General features: G+C 33.2%; 1 protein-coding gene across 1 annotated transcript in view; it reads right to left on the reverse strand.

The window, feature by feature from the left end:
* LOC145260380 (cadherin-related tumor suppressor-like) overlaps nucleotides 1-25866 on the reverse strand; it is a 736127-nt gene that overhangs the window by 169263 nt on the left and 540998 nt on the right. The window contains exon 2 of the mRNA XM_080118334.1: nucleotides 16085-16280. Coding sequence (XP_079974460.1) covers nucleotides 16085-16280 — 196 coding nt within the window. The remainder of the gene's footprint in view (nucleotides 1-16084; nucleotides 16281-25866) is intronic.

A 25866-nucleotide genomic window follows, 5' to 3' on the forward strand; every position in this document is an offset into this window, starting at 1 on the left:
TTTCATACATAAAGTAAATTTAACAGCGTATAGGGATTAGTTGATACCGGATATATTCATAATCGTATCCTATTTCCAAAAGAGAGAAGATACAACATATGAGAAATATTTGGAATCAAGCATCTCCCCCCCTTGCTGTTATTTCAGATCATTTGAAACCAAAGCAGCAAGTTTTAGTCTCCCCTCCATCAAAGCCAGAAATTTTAGGCAAATTTATAGTATATATATATATATATGTATATATATATATATATATATATATATATATATATATATATATATAATGTGTGTGTGTTAAAACATCCACGTATGCTTCTAGAATAGTAATTCCAAGTTTTTATGCTTCAAAATATAAAAATTCGCTCTTGTTCACACAAAGTAACTGAGGACCGCTTGAAATTTAAAAAATAAAGTATTATTATAAACATCGTTTTCTTGCTTCAAAAAAACCCATGAACTTGAAACATATAGTGTACTTAGGTAGCATGTTTTCATTCAGACAAATATTGTTAAATAGCACGGAGTGTTTTGCTTAATAAGCTTTCTTTGTAGTTTTTAAATTTTTCTAATTGTCTTTTTTGTTTTTCGGTTGAATCTTTGTAAGAAAGTTCCATAGTCGTCTTAGTTCATTTTTTTGGGCGGGGGGTATTTGCAAGTACTTTCGACTGCGTTTTCAACAGTCGTCTTCAGACAGTTTTGATTATTGTTTGTTTAAAATCTGGATGCTTTTATACGCTGCAGTTAAAGTTATATTTAAATTTCTTCAACTAGTGAAGTGTCTCATGTTTTTTAAAATTGTATATATATATATATATATATATATATATATATATATATATATATATACATACATACACACACACGTAACTATATGTGTGTATACATACATATATTGGATGGTCACGTACCAAGGCACTTCAGAATGTTAATATTTTTTTAAATTTACAGAATTTATTTTTGGTTGTTTAGTTTTTATATAAAGTGCTTTCAATAGTTTTCATCTTTTAACGTTGAATCCCAATGGAGGATTTTTGTATTTTCCACTAGGATCTTTCTAAACTGAGAATGTGGGCAGCCATGTTGTTTTATGTGTTAGGAAATTGAGCTTGCGTCGGCAATATGTAGGGTCAATCGTATGGACAATGTATTAGCCGTGTGTCCAATGTAGCTATTGGTGTTGGAGATGCATTCTCCTAAGGGGCATTTGAATTGATAGACTACATTGGTTTCATCGATTGATTTTGTTGTCCGGGAAGTGTTTTTAATTATAAGATTAGCAGTTGTTAATTTTTTTTATAGTAAATAATAAATCGGATTTTATCATTGATTGGGATATATATCGATGTATTATATTACTTAGCACCTTTTTAACTGATTTAAAATTGTAGTGTAGTTGGTTGCGATAGAATATATTGATGGGGTGGGGGATTGTTAACTTTGTTATTAGTTTGGTCTAGGTTTCTAATTGTCAGTTTAATATGTTTATCTACTAAGAAATTAGGGAATTGGTTATTAATCAAAACCTGTTTGATAGTCTTTAATTTAATATAGAATATTTTTCTATTCGAGATTAATTTAGCTCGATTAATAAGATTTTTCTTATAATTGCGGTCTTGTATCGATAGGGACATTCATTTTTGAAGTTTAAGATACAGGAATTGGTTGCAGCACTCTTTTATATGGAGAAGTAATAAATTTATCTTTGCTGGAGTCTATGGAAACGTCTAGAAATGGAATGCTATTATTTGAGTTTAATTCATAAGTGAAGGTTAGTGGTTTTTAAATGATCCTTAAATTTCTCTATTTCGTTATCATTATCAGCAAAAATAAAAATATCGTCGACGTACCTAAATTAAATAGACGGTTTCTTAATGGTTTTAAATATTTTATTCTCCAAGTTGGACATATAAAAGTTACTAAAAGGTGGGTCTCAACAGTAGTAACATTTTGAAGTGCCTTGGTATATGTAAAGTTATAAATAATTACTATAAAAAAACCTGAATTCTATACCATATTGTAAATCACGCTTTTAAAACCATTGTACATTTATTTTAGTCACGGTCCCAAGAGGTTATATAACGTCTCTGTCTGTCTGTGTGTGTGTGTGTGTCTCTCTCTCTCTCTCTCTCTATATATATATATATATATACACGCGCACGCGCACACACACACATACATACAGGACGTTTCACTAGTTCAAGAAAATTTAAATATCATTTTAACTGAAGCATATAAAAACATCCAATTTTAAAACGAACAATAATCAAAACTGTCTGAAGACGACTGTTGAAAACTCAATCGAAAGTACTTGCAAAAAAAAAAAAAAAAATGGACCAAGACGACTATGGAAAGGCTTATTAAGCAAGAACACGCCATGCTATTTATAAATACTTGTCATTATATATATATATATATATATATATATATATATATAATCTCGATTAATTTCTATGATCAAAGGAAAAATCAGTCCACAATAGAAAATTGTTTGGTTATTTTTCGGCGAACGCGTATATGTTCTCATTTATCGTCTTACATGTGTTTTGCAATCAAAATGAACACAACTTTCATTAGTGATTGTCGATTGTTTCCTTTTGTCATAATACAACCAACAAATATTCATATCCTGAACCTATCTGTATTGAGCTTGTCATTTATATGTTACAAGTATTTTAGTAAAGTGTTCAAGTACAAACTGGAATACACACCCAAGTATGGTAAAAATTCCAGAAAAGAACAGTTTTGAACTACGATTATGTATATTATGAATGTAGAAATGAATATATAATGATACTAAACCTTAGTTCTAGAATCATCACATGATTTTTAATTTAAAATTTAATTTAAGACAGATCTGGTATATTTTAAGTTTCAAATGGAAAGTTGTGCCTATATTATGCCCCCCCCCATATTCAAAATCTCACAAAAAGAAACGCAACAAGGGAAAGTTAATTGATGTTTAATGGGTCCTATTAACATTTCATAAAATTAGAATGTTAATAAATTTTAACGCCGGGCTTCCATTCTCTCTTCGTCCTCTTTACAAAAATAAAATAAATAAATATCGTCCACATTTGTAAAATTTATATAGTCGCTTAATCAGTTTATACGTAATATACACATACCTTGTTTTATATACATAGAAATAGGTTTAAATATATAAATAGTAAAATAAGCCGTAAAGCTATGTCTCCGCCCTCTGCTGTTAAATGGTATATAACTAAATTTACTGTACATGTCCTGTTGATTTGACATTATATAGTTTGAATTCTTTTCTTTTCCAAGTTAATTTATGTTAGGTTAGGGGTTGAATATCAAGCAGAAAAGGTAACTGTCACTGGGTTTGAATCCTTAAACCGGCAGTAATTATCATTTCTATCACTAGGGAATGCGTTAGCATGAAAAACTAATATGTGTCGGTAATAATCTATAAAAAATACTAGTGTGTGTGTGTATATATATATATATATATATATATATATATATCTGTATGTGTGTGTGTTGTTTTTACGATATATATATATATATATATATATATATATATATATATATATATCTGTGTGTGTGTGTTGTTTTTGCGATACGTTTTTGAATGAATTCAATTATTTACGAACGTGCATTTTTACCTAAATGCAAGTTGGGAATAATTTTCCCTTTAACCAATTTGGTGCCCTAACATGGGGAGCAGTATACATATTGTTTTTAAAATATAATTATCCACTGATACGGGTTTCGTCGTCTACGACTCATCAGAGTGGCTGATTATATATATGCATGCACACGTTTCATCTAATCACAACAAAACTCAATTCTTTCTGTTGTAGTTTAAATTTTAAAGAATATATTAAGAAAGCACAATTTAAATCTCCATGAAATAACCTTGGATTATGGGGTTGTGAGCTCATCTCTAAACCAAACATAGGTTCGAATAACACCGGAATTAGTGATAACGAATCTTGTCACGAGTCTTGGTAATAATTTCAGCACCATTCTTATGGTAATAGCCAAACTCGTCCAATTAGTAACTCAGACTTTCGGCGAGTTAATATAAGAAAAAAAAATGATAAAAACATGTTATTTTTCTATAAAATTCCCTAATGACACAAAAAATGCTATGTAGTTTAGCTGAAAAAAAATCCGAATAAAATTCTTATAAAATTTAAGCAAAATCCAAAGAAAAAATACGATAGGATATTTTTTTTTACTGCAGAAAATATAAATCGGAAAGTTGCAAATTGTAAATCAATTCTAACGAGGTGTACTGCGCACATACCATCCACTATTCTTAGACAAAATATATTTGCAGATGAAGAGGGAAAAAGAATCTAAAAATAAATTTGATGAGCAAAAAGGAATACAATAAATAGTCTAGTAAACAACAAAAAAGTATATATATAAAAAGCAGGTGTAAGCAAATTTATTTTGTCAATTCTGGTGTGAAAAGAGTAGCAGCCAATCAGTAGATAAATTTGAAACATGGCAAGCGTCCTTCCCAATTCTGGTATTCGCGTTTAAATTTATCAAACTTACAGCCTCGATTTGAATTTATTTGCAGAAGAATAAAGTTATTATTTTGATAAATAGACCCGCCTCGTTAGTTTTTATTGATTATTTCGAAAAGCTTATTGTTTTATTAGTGTACAACGCTGCATCGACCACATATTCTGTGTATGTGTGCTGCGCATGCGTATAACTTACAGAGATTGGTGACAATGCTATTCGCACAGAAACATTAATTCATACGCCCTAATCTCATTTTCCATGGCCCAGGATTGCTCAAGTCCAGTGGCAAAGTAAAATACAAAAAAAATAAAAATAATCTACATGCAATTTCGTTTCAAGATTTTTTTTTAATGATTGCTAATTCGTATTTTTTTTATTATTCAAACTGTTTTGATTTGCAATGACCCGTGGCGTAATGGATAAAGTACTAAGTGTATATATATATATATATATATATATATATATATATATATATATATATATATATATATATATATATGGTATTAAAAGCAGATGTGGAGAGACCTAAAAACTGCACATTTCGCCCATTTAGTGCGGGCTTTTATAAGCGTAAAAGGTATTCGTTGATTAGAAGGTTAGTTTATTAGGGGTATATATATATATATATATATATATATATATATATATATAATATAAAGCTGAATGTCTGTATCTCTGTGTGTCTGGTCACGAATAGGCTCCTATATGGTTGACTATTTTAAAAAACTGATTACATATAATGATAGATGTATCGAGAGACAGGAATGGATATGTTTGATCTGGCAGAACAGTGGTTCATTAAAATTGTGGGGTCTGCGTAGGCGCCTGGTCCACAAAGTATGGAAATAAAAAATTTAAAAATTAAGAAAAAAAGACGTTTACAAGTGTTTTTGATATACATGTACATAAGAATACTTTGACAAGTACGTTTTAACTTAAATATGGATGGTATAATAAAATTGTGGTGTATGCGTTCGTGCCTGGCCTCCATAGAAAGGAAATAGGCTCAAACTTTAATAAAGAGTTTTCATATCTATCTGAGTAATTATGTTTCAGTTTGAAGAAATATGGTATAATAAAATTATGGGGTGTTCGTTCGTACCTGACCTCCATAGAATGGAAATATGTCACAAAGTTTAACAAGGTTTTTTTTAATATAAAGGGTATATATATATATATATATATATATATATATATATATATATATATATATATATATATATATATACAGGGTGGTCACAAAGTGTGGCTACATAATCTACAGGATTTGGATTATCTTATATGAATCAAGCATCAGTTTTTGAGTGACATAAGAGATTCAAAGAAGGCAGATCGTCTTTGAGGGATGGCGGGAGATATGGGAGGAGTAAGGAAGTCAGAACACCAGAGTTGGTTGGTCAAATGGAGAATATGTAGCCAGACTTTGTGACCACCCTGTAGATCCACGGAGTATTGTGATAAGTGTTTCAGTGTGAACAGGTATGGTATAATAAATTATGGGGTTTATCTATTTTTACTTTCATCATATTTTGCTTTCGTTTTGATATCTCCAAATTCGAAGCTATCTCTTTACAACCCTTCCTTTTCATAACCTATCATACTTTAATAAATCAGAGTCCATTTTCTGTATGCTGTTTTTAAACCCAGTCAACGACGGGTACTTTTGCTAGTATATATATAAAGAAGTAGGGAGACAACAGCAATTTTATTTTCATGTAAATAAAGAAATTATATATACATTATATATATGACTTAATTTAAAAAATATATATATTTTAACCATTGTCTAAATTATTTTCTTGAATTATTATTTTGGATAGGTATGGAGAGATGTGAAAGAAACCTCTTTGTTTTATGAAATTCGAGGAATGCGATTTGAGCGGATTCAATTAAATGATTTACTGATTTATTGTGTATTGTTTTAAAGATAATTGAATTCTCAAAGGTAAACTGGTGATCATACTCCATAACGTGTGCAAAAATGGTGTTAAGCGCGTTGTTAGTTTTATGCCTCTTATGTTCATAAATTTTCTTATCAAGGTGACTGTATCTCGCCTATGTATATTTTTCCTCACTCACGACATGATATAGAATATACACCTGCTTTGATCTTGGAATTGGTGTCAGATTTAGGTTTTTGGATTAAGTCTGATTGTTGAAGATATTTCTGATATTTCAGTACCATTTTATTTAGTTTTTTTTATAGATCAAGTTGTTTTTCATATTAATGGGTAGCATTAAACTTCTATGAAATGTTTTATTTGTTATGGGGCGAACATTATTTACTCTTGAAAAAACCCTCACTAAACGGGCGAAACGTCATCGAGTTTTTAAATCTGTCTATTTCTGCTTTTAATACCATACATATCGGATTTTCATTCTTATTTATAAATCATACATGATTTATTTAAAATTTATATAATGTTCTACCTGTTTCTTCCTTAGTTCGTACATTCTGCTTTGAGAAAGGAAAAATATAATTTTTGAAGGCAAAATTGTTTTAAAAAGCCCAAATTTGCAAAAATTAGCTTAAAAATGCTAATCTGGCAGCCCTGGACAATAGGACAATGACTACCATTTGATGTAGCCTCATTTTCGAATATCATAATTTATTATTATTGTAATAAATGGCGTGAGAAAAAACTCGTAATAATTTTAACGACCAGCGAAATGCTACATAAAAAAAGGAATATCAGAGAAACAGGTAAAAAAAAAAAAAAAAAAAAAAAAAAAAAATGTCTGTCAAGATGTGCTGGACTGAAAGAATAAATTAAAGATTATCTCTTATTATTTGTATTGCATTATGTATTAAAGTATTCCTTTCTGAGTATGTATTAGTATTTATTAATTTACGTAATCCGGGCAGTTCTATATTTAAAATACAATGGCAATATTTTCGTAGAAATATTAAACTTGTATTTGTTGGGTGTTATTGTTTTTTCTGTTCTAAACTAATCTTTTGCGGTATCCAGAAAATATAAGTTTTATCAAAACATATTCGTTTATTAGACATATTTCTCATTCCGAGGAATTTCTAGTCATATATCAATTGGTTTTGCAGGCATATTTTTTACAAACCGGAAGTCTGATAACGATTTATGCGATTTAATCCTATATCTCTACAAAGCCACCATTCACCCATGAATATGATATTAATGTCGCATATTGGCCGTGCATCAACCACTAATCTATTTTTTATTTATCAAGGTAAAAAGAAAAACAAAGTTAAAAAAATAATCTCCGATCTAGCATATCCCGCATTGTCAACTAAGCTCCAATCATCATCGCCACAGTGTTGCATCGTTGTGCTTGTTTTATAAGTACGTTAATAGAATGTGTCTCGAAAAAAAAGAAAAAATCGTAACACTTGTGCCCCCTCAGGGGAGTTGAGCAGCGAGATGCTTGTTAACATTTAAACTTCTGCAATGTAGTACAGTAAGGATTGGTTGGTTGGTTGTTTTTGTTTTACGGCATATCAACCTTTTTCGGGTTATTTAATGTCGAATCCAAAGATTTTGAAGAAAATTTTTTTTAATAGAATATATTTGTTGTTTTCACGTCGGTTTCTATTTAATAGTTAGGACCCTAAGAGTGGACCTGGGAGCAATGGTATTTAAAGGGTGACTCCACACTCCCCAAAGCCCACAAGCTGGGGCCTCACCACTGGATATAGTTTAAGGTCATATCCAGGACCCCCATTGAGGGACTTTTACCCTCTGCAGGGGGGGGGGCTGTCGGCGTATTCTAATGCCCCACCGACAGGGCCAGTACAGTCAGGAAAGCAGGAAGTAGGAATGACATTCCAAAGTCTAGCAGTCGAATTAGAATAGCCGGCTGGGCGGCATCTAGTAACAGTAAACGAACTTTGCTTCTTGTCGGGAGTTAGGGTACAAGGAAGAAAATTGCGATAAGTTCATCAGTGCTTATATCAAAATTCAAGTACATGTCCGTGGCAATTTTGATTGTTTGTGATAAATATAAGTAAGTCCCCCCCCCGCAAAAAACCCCCTAAAACATAGATGTGATCTAGGTAGATACTACACTTAACCTGGATAAACACCTTCCAACTTTATGTAATTCTAAATCATACCTTTGATCAAATTGGGTAAAGAGATTTTGAGTAGTCGATAAAGATAGAATGTAGGGTAAAAAGAAAAACAAACCAAACAAATACAAAAAAAAAAAAAAAAAAAAAAAGGCAGAAAGGACTGAAAAAGAAGAATTTTCAAGTAATTTTCGCTGGGGCGAATACCTTGCCCAAGGGTATTGAAAACAGTTTAATATCTTTTCTGAGATTGGTTTCACGATTATAATTCCACTTGTTAAGATGATCTTAAAAAATCAGCATCCCTTGAAGAACTACTTTTACCATTTACCTCTTACTGCGCCTTTCCAAACACAAAACCACCCATTCACATAAAATTGTGGCCAGCTTTTTTTTCTCTGGCCAATCTAAAACATTTTAAAACAACTGTAAGAAATGTGTCTTGGTACCACCCGACTCCAATGATTGTAAGCAACCCGTTTTGGGGACATCCGGTTGTTATCTAAGCACTAATGGATAGGAAGTCCCGGCAAGAATAATTCTATCGGTTTAAACGTTTCCGAATAAAAATCGACCCTTCCTAGCCACAATTGTTCGATGCTAAAATAAGCTACGACCGGAAAGATTTTAATAAGAAAAAAGTGCGTCTACAACGAATTTGATATTTTCGTTTGCAAAAATGACATTTACGTATAATAGTTCATATTTTATTTATTATCAGTACGGTATTTTTTTTTTTGAGGAAGAATATATGATTGTAGTTTTAGCAATAAATTGTATGAGTGTATACTTCTTTGGTTTATATTGTCTGTGGATAATAAATATTCGTTTCAGTACGAGGTAACATAAAACAGTAGGATATATATATATATATATATATATGTGTGTGTGTGTGTAACAGAATGATAGTTTTCTTGAGACATTGCGTTTAAATAAGTATGTGAATATTTATGAAGGCTAATAGCAATGCATGAAAAAGAGGATGAATAAAAGCGAATGAGAACAATATTTGAGCTATTAATATTGGTAATATCTACTTAATTTTCGATAGATCTTTTTTATTGTTAATTGCCTCAGGTGCCACCAACGGGAAATGCCAAAAAAGCTGCTTAGATATTTTCTATGAGCCAGATTACACCCTTTGTGCTCTGGATTTCCTATCCTCACCTTCTGACCTTGTGTCACATCTAGTGATGGGAAGGTGGGAAATACTAATCTTAGTCCTCGAGCTAGGATCAGAGTGCAGTATTTGCTCTATCCTTACCGACAATAGAATCCTTTGTGGATGGGCAATTTTAATTTTCCATTTTGTGAAACAGACTCACATGAAATACCGAACTTCGCCTTCAGACAAAGAAACTTTAATAGATATAGATTTTGGTATTCCACAAAGTCAGATGAAAAGGGGCAGCTGTATTACTAAAGCCAGCTTGTCCATTAATCACTAGCTAACGTGTATTTAGGGTAAATGTATAGACCACCTGCATTCGTTTTAATCAATTGTTTGTGCCAGATGTCCAGGACATCTTTTTTTCTTTCTTTTATTATATCGGAAGCAGTCTTAGAGAAATGAGAAAAGTTTCCTTGCGGAATCAAATTGACAGATTAAAACGGAAATTAAAGCAGAGGAAAATACAGAATCAGAAAACCGGATTTTAATAAGTAAATAAAATGGCGGACATTTCCTGTTTGGAGACGCAGCCCATGATTTTGACCAAAGGCCGATTAAAATGCATGCTCACACGATTAACCATCTCGATTTCGATTTATTGAGAATCGAAAAACAGTTGATTAGTCGGCGGTCACACATAAATAAGAGTATTGGATAGTTTTACGGCATATCAACCCTTTTCAAGTTATTTAATGGCGAACATAATCATTTCCGAATAAGTTTCTATGCTGAAAGTTCTTATATCTTTGAGTAGTTTTTCATATCGTTTGGTTAGGTATATTTTTTCATAGTAGAAAGTTGTTATTTTTGGCTTTAAAAACGTGATTGTGCTTTACAAAGGAAAAGAAAGAAAAGTTATAGCATCAGTGTTTGGTGCACTTTAGGTTAGAAATCCAATATATTAAGACGACCTAATCTGATAGCATCACGCAGTATTAAATAGAAAAAGCACATATCTGTATGTGAGGTGTTTTATATACAAATCAGTGATTGGTTGAAAATCACGTGAGATTATAGGAAGAGATGGAACTTTTGAAATAATCATCAGCATCAAAAGTTGCTTAGTAGCAGCGAGCTACACGAACCCATTAAGAATGTATATTATCGAGACCGTTTACATAAAGGAAATAACAGAGTTAGCAGGGTTGTTTAATTTTGGCCCGTCGGTATAGTAGAGAAAGCAGGGACCAAGAAAGAAATAAGTCGGAGGCTAACCTTAGTCTGTAATAATGGTCTGCAGAATTCCATGAAGGGATATCTATTTCTATCGTCAATTACTTTCCGCCTTACAAGGACAAAGTCAGACACAAGGTTAGCTTTTAATGTGAGGGAAATACTGCACCCCCAAAGAATCACTTTGGATTAGGACAACACAAATGGTCTCAGTCTAGAAGGATTTATTCACTGACGGACGAAAGAAAAGATGAAGTATAGCATCAAAAAAGATGTTATACTTGGTTTCTAATCAAATTTTAAGAATCATTCTGGCCAAGAAAATTCATACTACTTAAGGTTACACGTAGAATCCAAAAAACAAAAATGCTTTTATTTACCCCAAAACAAGGCATATTGGTACTAATGTGACAGGTTAGGGAGTTGAGCAGCAAGATATTTGCTAAAATTACAATTTTGGCCCATCGATATAATAGAAAAAACAGGGACAAAGAAATTTCAAACTCAACTGATCCGAGGAAACCGGAAAATATTATTCAAGGAGAAACAAAAACTAATGTGCAATTTTTTATAGAAATCTCTCCAGAAAAAGAAATACACCAACCATTAATTAAAAGAAGCCTACGACTTATTTTGTGCGTGAGGTTTCCCTTTGCGGCTACGATCGACGAAGCCAAGAGGCAGAAGAAAGGTATGTCAGCGTTTGGTTATACACACATGCACACACGTACTTACTAGACGATAAGACATTATGAGCATGGCTATATATAAACACTAGTCATATCAGGATTACAACATAGATGCAGACAAAGAGACGCACGTAATGATATACACGCAACGCACAAAATCCTTTCTCCCCATCTGTTGCAGATATCAACTGTGTAAGACTAAGAAAGTAACCCACCATCCGCCTGCGTCAGAAGCAAAGATGCATCATTGAATTAAAGACAATTCTGGAGCACAAGTCACTCGTTATAATGGTCCCACTCCCGTCTCTTCAACATTGAGTTAAAATTGGAGGCTTTAGTTTTCGAACGACCCTCACGTGTGTGGATAAGTTTGCCGTTTCTCCCAAAGAAAATGACGACTCAGAATTAGCATTATAATTGACTTTGTGTGTGTGTGTGTGTGTGTGTAAGAGACCTATACAATAGATAAAGACGTATTGTTTTCTTCGCCTTCAACATTCCCAGATCGAAATCTAAAAATTGTGGAAAGGAAATCCATTATATGTGAAAATAATTTTGTTTTCGTAATTTCCTACAATTGTTTGATTATTCTATACATTTAACGCTGGTAAGTCACGTGACCTGTAGCCTCGAGATTTTTCTGTGTCATCGTTAATTCGAGAGAGAAAGAAAAGACAAACGTGATTCTATAAAAACTCTGCCAAGCCAGCAAATGGAGAGAAAGAGCTGATCCACACCCATTGGCTGATATTTAAGTGCAGGGGCAGATTATGATTGGCCTTGGAATTGAGATAAAAATTACATTCAATCTGAGAATATTTCGAACGGTGCACAAAGAGAGATTGTTGTGCAGATAGCACACATACACGGACATATAACATACAAAAAGATTTCATTTAATTCGCAAGGAGAATCATATTATATATATATATACACACACATACAGTAGAATCCCAGGATATGGCATTAAAATTAGTAACAAAATAGAAAACAGTATATACACATGTATATAATAAAATAACATAAAAAATAACACCGTAAAGCAGGGCAAATACCGTAACCAAGGTCTGGAGAAACATCGTATTCCACATTGTTAACCTGAAAAAACCGTATTCTAAAGCCACTGTATCGCAAGATTCTAATATATATATATATATATATATAACTACTTCATTTATTCACATAAATTTAATATACGAAAGTATAGATTTATGCGTAAACTTTAAGTATTTACTTCAAAACGAATCCTATAGTTGGATGAAACGCAGAATATTCAGTGTAGCTTAATCGCCATGTATATTTTTTTAATTACTTACTATATATATATATATATATATATATATATATATATATATATATATATATATATATACACAATCATATATAATACTAGTATGATAAATCATAGTTGATAAGTTCGTTCCACATTTTCTTGGAAATTAATGGTCTGGTTGAAATTTTGTAATGATCTTTGTTATAACAAGGTGTAGTGCACTAAGCAATATGGTATCTGTTCAATGCACAAAATAATAGGCATTAATACGGATTAGTATTTAATGCAAAAATGAGCACAAATTTAAACAATCAACCATCAATTTGGCATAAAGCACTAATTCTAACCTAACGGCCTATAAACTTTGCCAATGTTTGGAGGATAAAAAGCTTAACACACACACACACTGAAGGGAAAACTTATAATTCATGAATAAAATTAAAATGCGTAAAACACGTTAAAAAAATATAAAACGAAAAGGGGTGAAGAAGAAAGAAAAATAAAGGGGGGGGGGTCAGCTGACCAGTTTCGCCCCCGCTTTCTCAAGGCTGTATAGGGGAATTTAAAAAGGAAACATTAAAAATCTGTATTTTATTAAAATAAAGTTGCGTTCTCATCTTCGCCTCTTTTTATTTAGATTTTAAAACGGGTTTTACGCAACTTTTAATCATGAATTAGAAAAGTTTTCCCATCACGATTACAATATTTAAATTCTGTACCCCCAAAACAATCATAATTTTTATATATATATATATATATATATATTAGACCGTGGTGCATCGGATAAAGTGCTAAGTTCAGTTCTAATTAACAGTTTTCTGGGTGTTGATGGTTCACTTTTCATTACGGGCAATAGTAAGGATATAATTCAGAATTGGCCATGACTGACGGAACAAAACTAAGATGTCTCTGTAGATTAAATAAATGATTCCGTTCGAAATCCCTTACAAGTTCCAGAGTTCGACAAGGCTCATCCAAAGAAATGTGGAGGTTACATTGTGTGAACATGAGAACAACATTTAAGATAAGAACAGGAATCCAATAGATCGAAGTACACACAAACGTGTTCATAAATTCGATTAGCAATAAACTAATCCTTTCTCGAAAAGAAGGTAACACCCGGGAGAATAGGCTTCCTAAGACTGAATACACCTATATATTAGTCTGACAGCAACAAAGCCAGTAGCAGACTGGTTGCCGAAGACCTATCTCCGACTTGTACAAACAACGCTTACTCGAGCTGTGTTAACACGTGTGTAAGCGCACAAGAACCTGAATAAGAATGGTTTTACTGTTTACTTTCCGCAAATAAGAAACTTGCTATTCTTAAACGATAAGATAGTTTCAAATGAATTCCTTTCTTCCTGTGTTCGTTTTATATCAACATTCCAACCGTTTCAATTGTCGGTTGCGTGATACAGTGTTATCTAGCAAAAACGGTTTGAAGTTCGAATCAATTTAAAATAAGACTTAATTCCGTTTCTGAACACAGTAGCTTCTGTTGCTTAGACATGTTTGAGTGGAAGATACCAGAAGGATCCGTTCTCGACTATCAGTCCGATGGGAACTGATCCATTTCGGTGGCTTTTATCAGTTGGCCTTATATGTATTAGTTCTGGGTAATCCCGGGAGGTTCATCCACTCAGGTCTTGCCTCCTCTCTTTAGGGATAGTGAAGTTTATTGCCAAGTGCCTGAGACGTCTTGACTGAAGAATGCTGACGGAGCTGGCCAGTCAATTCTTGATAAGCCAGAATGCCCCTTCTTTATGGATGCCAAGTTGATTCTCCTTACTTTCCGGCCTTAGGCTACACCTTCCAGCAGTACAAAATAAATATCTTAACCAATCTAGGATTATATTTAAAAAATAAAAATATTCAAAAGGTCCCCTTCTTAATATCAAAAGCCACAAATACTCTCAGAAGAGTGCATGCGTGATCACTTAACAGTGATGCACACGTTGCGCAATCGTCAACTGCACTTCTTTGAACCGATAATTCCTTGATTGCAGTGGCAAGGAGGAATCCAGGACAATTGAAAATACCGGGATAATGATTATTTACGGGTTTCCTTCTTTTAAACTAGTTACAAAAGCAAGGCTTGAAAGTACAGTTTACTCTATTAACCCATAACTGGAAGGGAGGATACCTGGATTTCTACTTTTCACAAGGGTACCAAGAGTTGTGGTAGAACTTTAATCGGAAATATAGAGCAAACAGTGAGCACCTGCAACCACTACACAATGTCACCTTCAATATTATAAAAATTAAACAAAAATATTGATATCGCTCCTTTCAACAACGATTGGCCAACTATAAGAATTTATAAACCGTTAGTCCATGTGTAACGCGACTTTTTGATCATTGTTCTTGAACACTATAATACTAAGTTAACTGTATATGCTCTCCGATATGACATAATATAGAATTTAAATTATCTTTTTTCCTGTGTTGATTGAAAGTAGCCTAGGGGTTGAATACTAGACCGCCGAGTTAAAAGGTGACTTGTCCACTGGACTGTAATTCTTCAACCAGCAGTAATTATCATTTCATACACTGAAGATTGCGTAAGCATAAAACTATAGTGTCTAGATAGAAATGATAACTATTTAATATGTTTAATGTGTCTCTAAAGTTTTTAGTAGGAGATAAATTGAGTGCTTAATTATGCATGCAAGTATTTTTATTTCAGAGAACGCTATATTAGTTTGATCGTCCATCGATATTTGTGGTTTGACGGAATGATTGGAACTTCAGCGTGCAGAAGTAAAAATATAAGGTATCTTTAGTTCTGTAGGCCTTGTTTCCAATGTTTCCATAAAATCGCAGGTATCAATGGACGATCAAACTAATCTATACATAGAGAGATTGAAGGTGAGTGGGTGGGGTATAAGAAAGGGAAGAGCTAGCTAGTGGAACGTTCAATTTCGGCGAATCGAAAAGCATAGAAACGCCGAAAAATCAATGTTCCAATTTATTTAACTTCTAATCAATTCACGCGGCCAAGTAATTAGTCATAGAATGAACCAGTCAGAACTATCCATTAACATTGACTTGTAGGTTGTCCGCGAGAACAGTGTCAATGTACGCCATCACTGCCAAGCACCTATTTATACTATACGATACCAACTATTTCAAATACATCCTCCCTCCATTAACACGTTATAAATATCAACAATTTAGAGCGTCTTCATGTGACCTTTTTTATGTAACTAGAAAGAAAAGATAATTACCTGAATCGGAAATTGTGAAAGTTCTGTTGTTTCCGGATCGGATAGATAACTGGACACTGCCTGTAGTGTCCGGGTCGTTCACGGGTATAGTGAGTACGGTACGGTCCAATGGATGGTCTTCGGTGATCTCCAATGCATAAACATTCTGACTAAAATGAGGTGGACTGTCATTCACATCACGTAACTCCACATTTGCCTGAAGGAAAGAGAAAACAATAGATATTGAGAGAAAAATCACAAATTCTCGTGAAAGTAGAGTAAAAATACGCACATATTACCGCGCCAGAATAAAGTTAGCATTGTTTTATGTATATACGATGTGCCTTCAATAAAGTTCCAGACTGTTTTTGTAAAGGAATTTAAAATTGTAAATTTTTGAAAATTCATTTCAGGTTCAAATGAACAGCTACAACAGGAATTTGAATACACCCGACTAAAGCCTGATTGTCACAACTGGTGAATTAAAAAAATGCAATCTGTCTGTGAGGACATTTTAGAAGAACAATATGCAATAACATTCTGCTTTAAACTTAGAAAAAATGCTACAGAAACGTATGGAATACTTCAGATGGCTTTTGGACCATTGTGCATGAACCGAGCATCTGTTTATGAGTGAGATAGGAGATTTAAGGAAGGTAGAGAATATGTAAGGGATGATGAGAGATGTGGAAAGAGTAAGTCAAAATACCGGAGTGGATTGGCCAAATAAAGAATTTCATGGATAAAGACCATCGTGTGTCTATAAAAAAGTGCATAGTTTGATGTCAGTGCGAGAAGAGTACGACCAAAGGTCAGGGTTTTTTTTTTTTTTTTTTTTTAGATGAGTGCTGATCGTATATATTATTCGTATTAATCGGTTGGATTGTTTTCATCTTAAGTGGGATTTGTGCAACGTTTCGGTCGGATTGTCCTTCGACCTTCATCAAGCATGTCAGTAGTTGTTTGGAAAAGAAAGGAGAAATTTTTTTTTTCCAAACCACAACATGCTTAAAGACGGCAGAAAGATAATCAGAGCGAAACGTTGCACAGATAGCACTCAAGAGGAGAACAATAGTCCGATAAATACAAATAATATATATATTATATTATATATATGATATAATACAAATAATATATGTATTATATTATATATATTATAATATATATATATGATATAATACAAATGATATATATATATATATATATATATATATATATATATATATATATACACACACACAAATATTCGGGAGGAACTGAAGATACGGAAGATTTGCGAGAATGCACCAGTCGACAAACTCCATCCTTGTTACAGACTATTTGACCAAGATTGATATCAAGACAGTTTCTCACCCTTCCTAAAATTCAGACCTTGCTCCCTGTGACTTAGTTATTCTCTAAGCTCAAGGAAAACTTTAGAGTTTCTCGTCATGAGACAATTGGCAAGAAGAGGTTGTGACGAGGGGCATTGACTAGCTCACAGACAAGGACTTCCGTGAGGTTTTCGCTGTTGCAGCCGTATAAGTGCATTGCAGCCGGAGGAGATTACTTCGAAGGTGACTAGAGTTTAATGCGTGTACTCTCAAGAAAAGTGCCCATGCGAAAAAAGTCTGGAAACTTATTTTAAGCACCTTAAGTATAATGCTAGAGTTAGGTTCAATATATGATAGCACATTCACACCAAGAACTCGCTTTTTCCTACAACTGAAAAGAACTTTTTTTCATGTGCGTACGGAAAACCAAACAGAATTTCATTTTGTTTTAATAAAAGTTCTGAAAAAAAAAATCACGGGGGTCCTTCCTGGGTTTAACACTTGATCTCCATACGAGATGCATAGATATACAAATATTCTTATACAGTTCTGTTAGCTTTAAAAACAGTTAGTAAAGAGGTTAGATATATTACTTTTCCTCTCATTTACTGAACAATTAACTACGTTATCTTTCTTTTGGTATCTTGGTCTTACTGGATTTCAGGACAAGAATTCATCTAGTCTGGCGCAGTATCCAGCTTTGTGTCGTTAATGTAGGCAACATCATTTAGAAAAAGTGCACCAATCCGCGAATAAGTCAGTGTAGGATAGGCATATCGAGGGGATTTTATTTGAGCTTCGAATACCATTTTTAAAAAAAATATTTAATCAGGGTTTGCTTGTAGAAAGATTCTCATGCCAGCTTATCAGGACACGCCCCTGTACTCAGAGACTGAAGACACTCAATGACAATGGACAATGTCTAGTAGGCTTTTACGTTCTCTCTAGTAAGCATTCAAGTTCTGAATAGGATATGTCATACATTTCTTGGTGATATAAAAAAGTGATTAACAGTTTTGATGTAAAATATGCTGAACCCACTGCTCCTCTCGATAACTGACAAATTACATTTTATATATAAAAATGAACAGCTTTTGACTATTGTTATTATCGATTTTCCAACATTTATGAATGGTTTTCTTTAGTTTATTTTGAAAAGAAACAGATTGTAAGCTGCCATTGTTATGGAATGAAACCGTTTCGATCCTCGTCAGATTTGAACAGTATCACTTGCTGACGTCACATTATACACCAACCACGCATGTGCACCAGACGTTTCTTTTTATTTTATTTCTCCGCGGAAATTCGTACGAAGAGGAAATTGAAATCGTGTATAGCGAGTAGTTATTGGCAGAAATATAGTCAGTGTACACAATGGCGAGGAGAGGTCGCATGATATGAAAAGTGAAAATATGAAGTTTTCCATCTGCCGTACTTTTTAAAAGCCGAAAGAGAGAACCGTTTTCGTAAAAAGTGATGTTCTGCAATGCCTTACTCTGAACAAAAAGACATTGCTTTTCTTTTATTAACATTAAGTAAGCAGCACCAATATTGAAAAATCGTAATTGATTATATACCACGGCCGTTCCAAAAGTAAACCTCCTATTTGTAACTCCAAACGTTGAAAAGCTACACAGATGGGAGTGATACGATTAAAACGAACTTTTTGTGCTTCCAGAATTTATTTTTCTACATAGTCACCAGCATTCTCAATGCACTTTTGTCATGAATTCAATGACGCATATTTACTTTTGACACACGTCTATGACGGGAGATTTTTTTTTTTTCTTTTTAGAGTCCCACACCGTCATTATCTGCAATAGAAGTAAAACTTTCTGGTCATGAATGTATGCATTCAGTCATAACAATGCAATTTTCAATTCTCTAAGCCATTGAAGCGGAATGAAAAATAGGAGGCATTATTTTTGGAACGCCCCTCATATACTGTTGAACTCCGGGATACGGGATTGATCCGTTCTGGGGTTGGGATCTGGGATCGTAAGGTGAAATCACCGTACAAAATTTTATACTGTACATATTCAAAATTAGCAACAAAATACAGTACATTATATAATACACATGTATGTAGTCATAACATAAATAACACTGTAAGACGGGGAAAATACCTAACCAGGGCCCGGAAAAACATCGTATTCCACATCGCGATCTGAAAAAAAACAAAAAAAAAAAAAAAAAAAAAAACGTATCCTACGCCCACCATATCCCGGGGTTCTACTGTATATAATTTAAAATCAAATGATTTAGTTAGATATAAATTTATAGTAACACATATACATGTCCATTGAAATAGTTGATCCGTGTGACGTCATCATGTTCAAATAAACAAAACACACATGAATTCAAAATAATTGCTAACAACATATCAAGTTCAATGTAAGTTTAAGTCCACGCTAAATTAACATAAATTTAATATTTTAAAAAAGAAATTGAAAAATTTGAATCATTTATAGATCTCGTCTGTAGAGTATTTACAGTTGCCATGGTAATGCGATTTTAATTGCCTCAAAACATTTACCTCAAGATTAGAAAGAGTTTTATTTTAGGTACAGACACGAACAGACATATACAAAACGAGATATAATATATTGTGCATAGACTTTTTATTTCACTGTTCAAGACGTGAACAAAGCTTAGAAGTAAACTAATATTAATGTGAAGTATTACTTATAATTACTTATATATATCATATGCCTACGTAACATGTCATAAGTTATGAAAATATATTTATGGCAATTAAGCTACCCAGAAACTTGCGTTTAATCCTCATCAGAAATCATCAGGCTAAAACGCATTTAGTCCGACAATTCCTTCATAATAGTAGCTTAGTTGACATATATATTTTCATAACATATATTAATGCAGTCTGGAAATATTTTAATGATCGGATATACCCTGAATCTGCAGTAAAATCTTAAAATGCAACATGTTATATATTTGCGTCAACAGTGAAGAGAGCTTTGTATTAAAGTTGAATATTTGTAACAATTACTTAAATATATGTATGCATATGATATAATCATCAACATACAGTACTGTTTCGCTGTTTCACAGCTCATTAATGCGACTAGAAAGGCAACTGCCTCAAGCTAGGATCGAAACAAGTATATTTAAACCACATTCATATCATTTTATCTGATAGTACGTCTTACGTGTTTCGTTGAAGGACATAGGTAGCCCAGACAACTCATCAGATGTCCATATAAATCCATGATTTTTTTTTGAAAAGGATCAAAGGTGAAAGAGGGAATGAAATTCTTTGAAAATAAATAATAAAAAATTTAAAAATAACTTACTAATTGCAGGTTACTTATAGATCGTATCAGGGGAAAACCATACACACAAAAACATGCAAAAAAAGGAAAAACAATGTTGCATATAAACCGCTTTATATATATATATATATATATATATATATATATATATATATATATATATATATATATATATGCGTGTGTGTGTGCCCGCACGCCTCTTGCTGTTCCCATTGATTCCATTATTTCACACAACAGACCAAATGCTGTATTTACCGTTTTTACACAGAAGCACTCAGGACTTTTATATGACAACACTGTTTACAAAAACCGCGTCACAATTTGTGCAAATGGAAAGTGATAAAAAAAAAAAAAGAAAAAAAAAAATCAAAGAAAGGAAACATTTTACTTTCAACTCAAGAAAATGTTACTTTCATCATTTGGTGATCGAATCGAAGGTTCAGCTTTTTTTTTTTTTTTTTTTTTTTTTTAGTTCATGACCTTCAGCTGTAATTATTAGGACAAAACAAACAAAAAAAAAACATGGAAGATTTTTAAAGAAAACCTCGATTCTCGCAATCATCAAACATGTTTGTTACCCATCTTGCCAATTACAATCTTTTACTTAGTAACAATCATGTATGCATCGGCGTCTGATCTGTTTCATTGGCAGTGTTCGATCAGTATTTTAGAAGGATAATAGGTTCGCCTGAAACAATACAGAGAGAGAGAGAGAGAGAGAGAGGGGGGATAGACAAGTACAGAGAAAGAGAGAGGGGGGATAGACAAGTACAGAGAAAGAGAGAGGGGGGATAGACAAGTACAGAGAAAGAGAGAGGGGGGATAGACAAGTACAGAGAAAGAGAGAGGGGGGATAGACAAATACAGAGAAAGAGAGAGGGGGGATAGACAAGTACAGAGAAAGAGAGAGGGGGGATAGACAAGTACAGAGAAAGAGAGAGGGGGGATAGACAAGTACAGAGAAAGAGAGAGGGGGATAGACAAGTACAGAGAAAGAGAGAGGGGGGATAGACAAGTACAGAGAAAGAGAGAGGGGGGATAGACAAGTACAGAGAAAGAGAGAGGGGGACAGACAAGTACAGAGAAAGAGAGAGGGGGACAGACAAGTACAGAGAAAGAGAGAGGGGGATAGACAAGTAGAGACAGATAGAGAGAGATAGAGAGGGGGATAGACAAGTACAGAGAGAGAGAGAGGGAGAAGTACAGAGAGAGAGAGGGAGAAGTACAGAGAGAGAGAGGGAGAAGTACAGAGAGAGAGGGAGAAGTACAGAGAGAGAGGGAGAAGTACAGAGAGAGAGGGAGAAGTACAGAGAGAGAGGGAGAAGTACAGAGAGAGAGGGAGAAGTACAGAGAGAGGGAGGGAGAAGTACAGAGAGAGGGAGGGAGAAGTACAGAGAGAGGGAGGGAGAAGTACAGAGAGAGGGAGAGGGAGAAGTACAGAGAGAGGGAGAGGGAGAAGTACAGAGAGAGGGAGAGGGAGAAGTACAGAGAAAGGGAGAGGGAGAAGTACAGAGAAAGGGAGAGGGAGAAGTACAGAGAGAGGGAGAAGGAAATATGGGTAGAGTCAGAAAAATACACTATAACAGATCCAGTCGACTGATTTCAACAAGAACATCCTAACACGTGGAGTTTAGTTTTCAAACTTTTGAGAAAGGCATTTTTTTTTTTTTAACTAAAGCTAAAGGTTATTTCATGTGTTGTGTTAAAATAAATTATAGCTGGCAAAATGTATTTGACTCAGGAGGGGAAAAAATATAAAAATATTCAAAGATTTCTGAATTGTGCCAAGTTTAACATCGACTGGGAAGAATGCCGGGATTTTCTTAGTGTTGCAAAGTTTTACAACATATTAGAAATGACAAGAGATAATTCGGATGTCAATAGTTTTGAGTCCTTCACGACACACACACATATATATAAGTAAGTTTCGAATCTCCAAAACTCATTCTTCCAAGATTCGTAACAGAGACTTTGCATAAAAAACTCAAATTATTAAATACGTTTTATTCTTTTTCCTTTTTAAAATTATTACTAGAGCATCTGTCATTTTCGATGAAATGTGTTTAATGGTATAGATGTTATTACTGTTCCAAATTTAACAAAAAAAAACATTTAAAAATAAAATAATAATAATAAGAATAATATATTTGATAAAATACTATTAGAATATCAGATGTTTATAAATATATTATAATACAGTTAAACAAAAGTCTAATAAGATTGAATGAGAAAGTGTTTACATATCTTTGCTCCACTCTCTAGTCATCGAATTTCTTTTTAGTAGATTTTACTAATCGTTGTTTGTATTTTAGTTTTTCAGTTACGTCTTCACATCTTTGAGCGGCTTTGATTGTTGGCCGGTCACGCTTCCGTTAGTATTTTCATCGTTAAATTGTTACGATTACACGCGGCAAAGTATTTCTATAACGGGCTCCGTCCGTCAGGAGATCAATTCTGCTAAATTTCAGAAAAACATCTTCATGGTTGCGACTGTCACACGAAATTTTCGAATAGTATCTCGTGGACGTGTCACGCGGTATTTTCGAATCGCGTTTTGTAGATGTGTCACACGGTATTTTCGAATCGCGTTTTGTAGACATGTCACGCCTACTTTTCTTTTGTTGATCCGTCACGCTTTGTGAAATAGGATGTTTGTCCATCGCACTTCAGTGTAAAATAGCTTTTAAATTGCTAGACGAAACAATTGAGCGGGTGTATCTTGAGAATATCCGTTTATCTTGTTTTTATTTTTGTTTCAGATATCTTTATTTTTTTCATTTTGCAATTTTGTCTCTTGCAGAACAAAATTATTCTTCGCCTATTTATTTTTCCATTTTGTATTTTATCGGAATTTCTTTATTTGTCCAACACTCCACACCCGCCATTTTCATTATCCACCGATCCCCTTCCTCCTCCCTATTTTGATAGCGAACAAAAGATGATAAATTTTGATAAGTACGCTCAAGTCACATTGTCACAGTGATATCCGGCCTCCATTTTACTTGACAACTGAATGGCTTCTTTATCTTGTATTGATATAGAAAAAAAACAAAAAACAAGAGATTTGTTGTATAGAAAAAAAACAACAAAAAAAACAAACAAACGAAGATCTCGGTTTATTTACGACCACTTACATTTTCTCTAGTGATTAGAAATATGATGTAGATAAAACTCGTCTAGTAATAACCATTGCCAATAGTTATCTTTCTACCTTAAATGCAACAAAACTTCGAGCACTGGTTTTTTTTTTCCCTAAAGCTGCTTTTTTTATGGAACGATACCCAAGGGTTTCTTCCCAGTTTACTAAAACACGGTTGTTTTCAATGTAAACAAATTCTTATTGAGCCGCCATCTTAAATAATCAAATCCTGTGAAGTCTCCGCCATCATTACATATCATCACGGTGTTGTCGCACCCTCCATTTGATTCAATTAACCGTTATCCTTAAGTGGCTTTTGGGCATTAATAGTAAAGTTTCTATAACTCTCTACATCTTTTTATTGAACTTACAAATAAATTTATCTATATTCATATTGTCTTGAATTATTAGGCTTCATCTACAAATCTTGTGTTTCATATACCTTGATAGATTCCTTGATAAAGATTTATTCTAATTCTTGGAACCAACTTGCTATATATGATATTTATTCGCTAGTTGACCGCTTTTTCTTAATTCCCTAAATAGAACCCAACTTCAGTTTTTTTGGCGGAGATTTATAAGTTTGCCATTGCAAAACTGAGTACTCGTCTTTCTAGCTTGATTAACACAGCCCTTGTTTACTCAGCAGATCAGCGTTAGAAGCAAGGTCAGGTTATAATGCGGGGAATATTCAGTTCACCCAAAAGAAGCATTTTGGATTGGGACAAAAAATCCAAATCGCCTCGTTGATCACAAAAAAAAATATATATATATGGAGGGTAACATCTAAACAGATAGTACTTTGCTCCTATCCAAAAGGCTGTCACTGTATCCACTTTTTTACTAATAAGTTACAACCTAAAGATTTAAAGGCAACACGAGGTTAAGGGGAACAGTATTTATTAGATGAACGGGGAGACAAATCCATTAAAACCAGAGACTAGGATTGAAGTTCGCCAGAACTAGATTATTTAAGAGAACAACTCAACAAGAATTTGTTAACATTAGACTTGAAAAAAAAAGCCATGTTTAATACATGGGGTTATAACATAGCTTACTGAAGTTTAGTATATATATATATTTGTATGCACAGGATTCACGCATAAGCTAATTAACCAATCATTATCAATTTTGAAATACAACTGTTATGCATGAGGGGTCAAAATATGGGCTATATTTAGTTCAGTGTACGTTTATACAAAAGAGAGAAGTCGAATCTATTTAGATCCCTTCGATTTTTGTAAAATTTTCATAGTATATTCTTTATATATATATATATATATATATATATATATATATATATATGGCAGAGTTTCTTGAAAGCATTTTTAATGTGAAATTTTGAATAAACAAACAAAACGTCTCCAAAATAACTTTTAAAATACAAATATTTATAAAAATTAATGAAATTACTTCATCTTAACTATTTTCTTATTAATTTCTAATAGTAAAAGATCCATCATAAGAGAAAGACGGGTTTTAAAAAATTTGAAAGTCTACCCCTTTTTTTACGTAATTAGAAATATCCTTGCTTCCCGTGGTTTTGCGACAGTCAGGGTATTAAACGATGTAAGATCAATAGCATCTATTTACATGCTATTTGAAAAGCACGTCACAAAATTTGGCAATCATTCTTGGAACCATGTTAAAACACTTGAAATGGTAAATAAACGAATTACACTCTTTAAAGATATTAAAAGATGTTGACTAAATAGTTTAACAGAATATGCAAGAGCGAAAAAGATGAAGAACGATATTAGATCATATGATCCGACACATCAATTTCACCTAAAAAGAGAAAGCGATTTTATGGATCAAGTCATCATCGATGACCATGATATTATCATAATCCTTATGAAAGTCGGGCACTTTAGTAAGGTTATTTGCAATATGGAAGTTTACGTAAGCCTCTATCGATCAGTCACCAGATTATGCGAAAAAAAAAAAAAAAAAAAAGGAAACGATACTATTCTGGCATTTTCACTTCTGATTTTACACAACGCAATGCAGCCTCAAAAACAAATTGTTCAAAGATAAAAGTTACGAACAAAATACAAA

Source organism: Euprymna scolopes, chromosome 3 (assembly GCF_053919585.1).
Source record: "Euprymna scolopes isolate OS-2025 chromosome 3, ASM5391958v1, whole genome shotgun sequence".
NCBI classification, from domain to species: Eukaryota; Metazoa; Mollusca; class Cephalopoda; order Sepiida; family Sepiolidae; genus Euprymna; species Euprymna scolopes.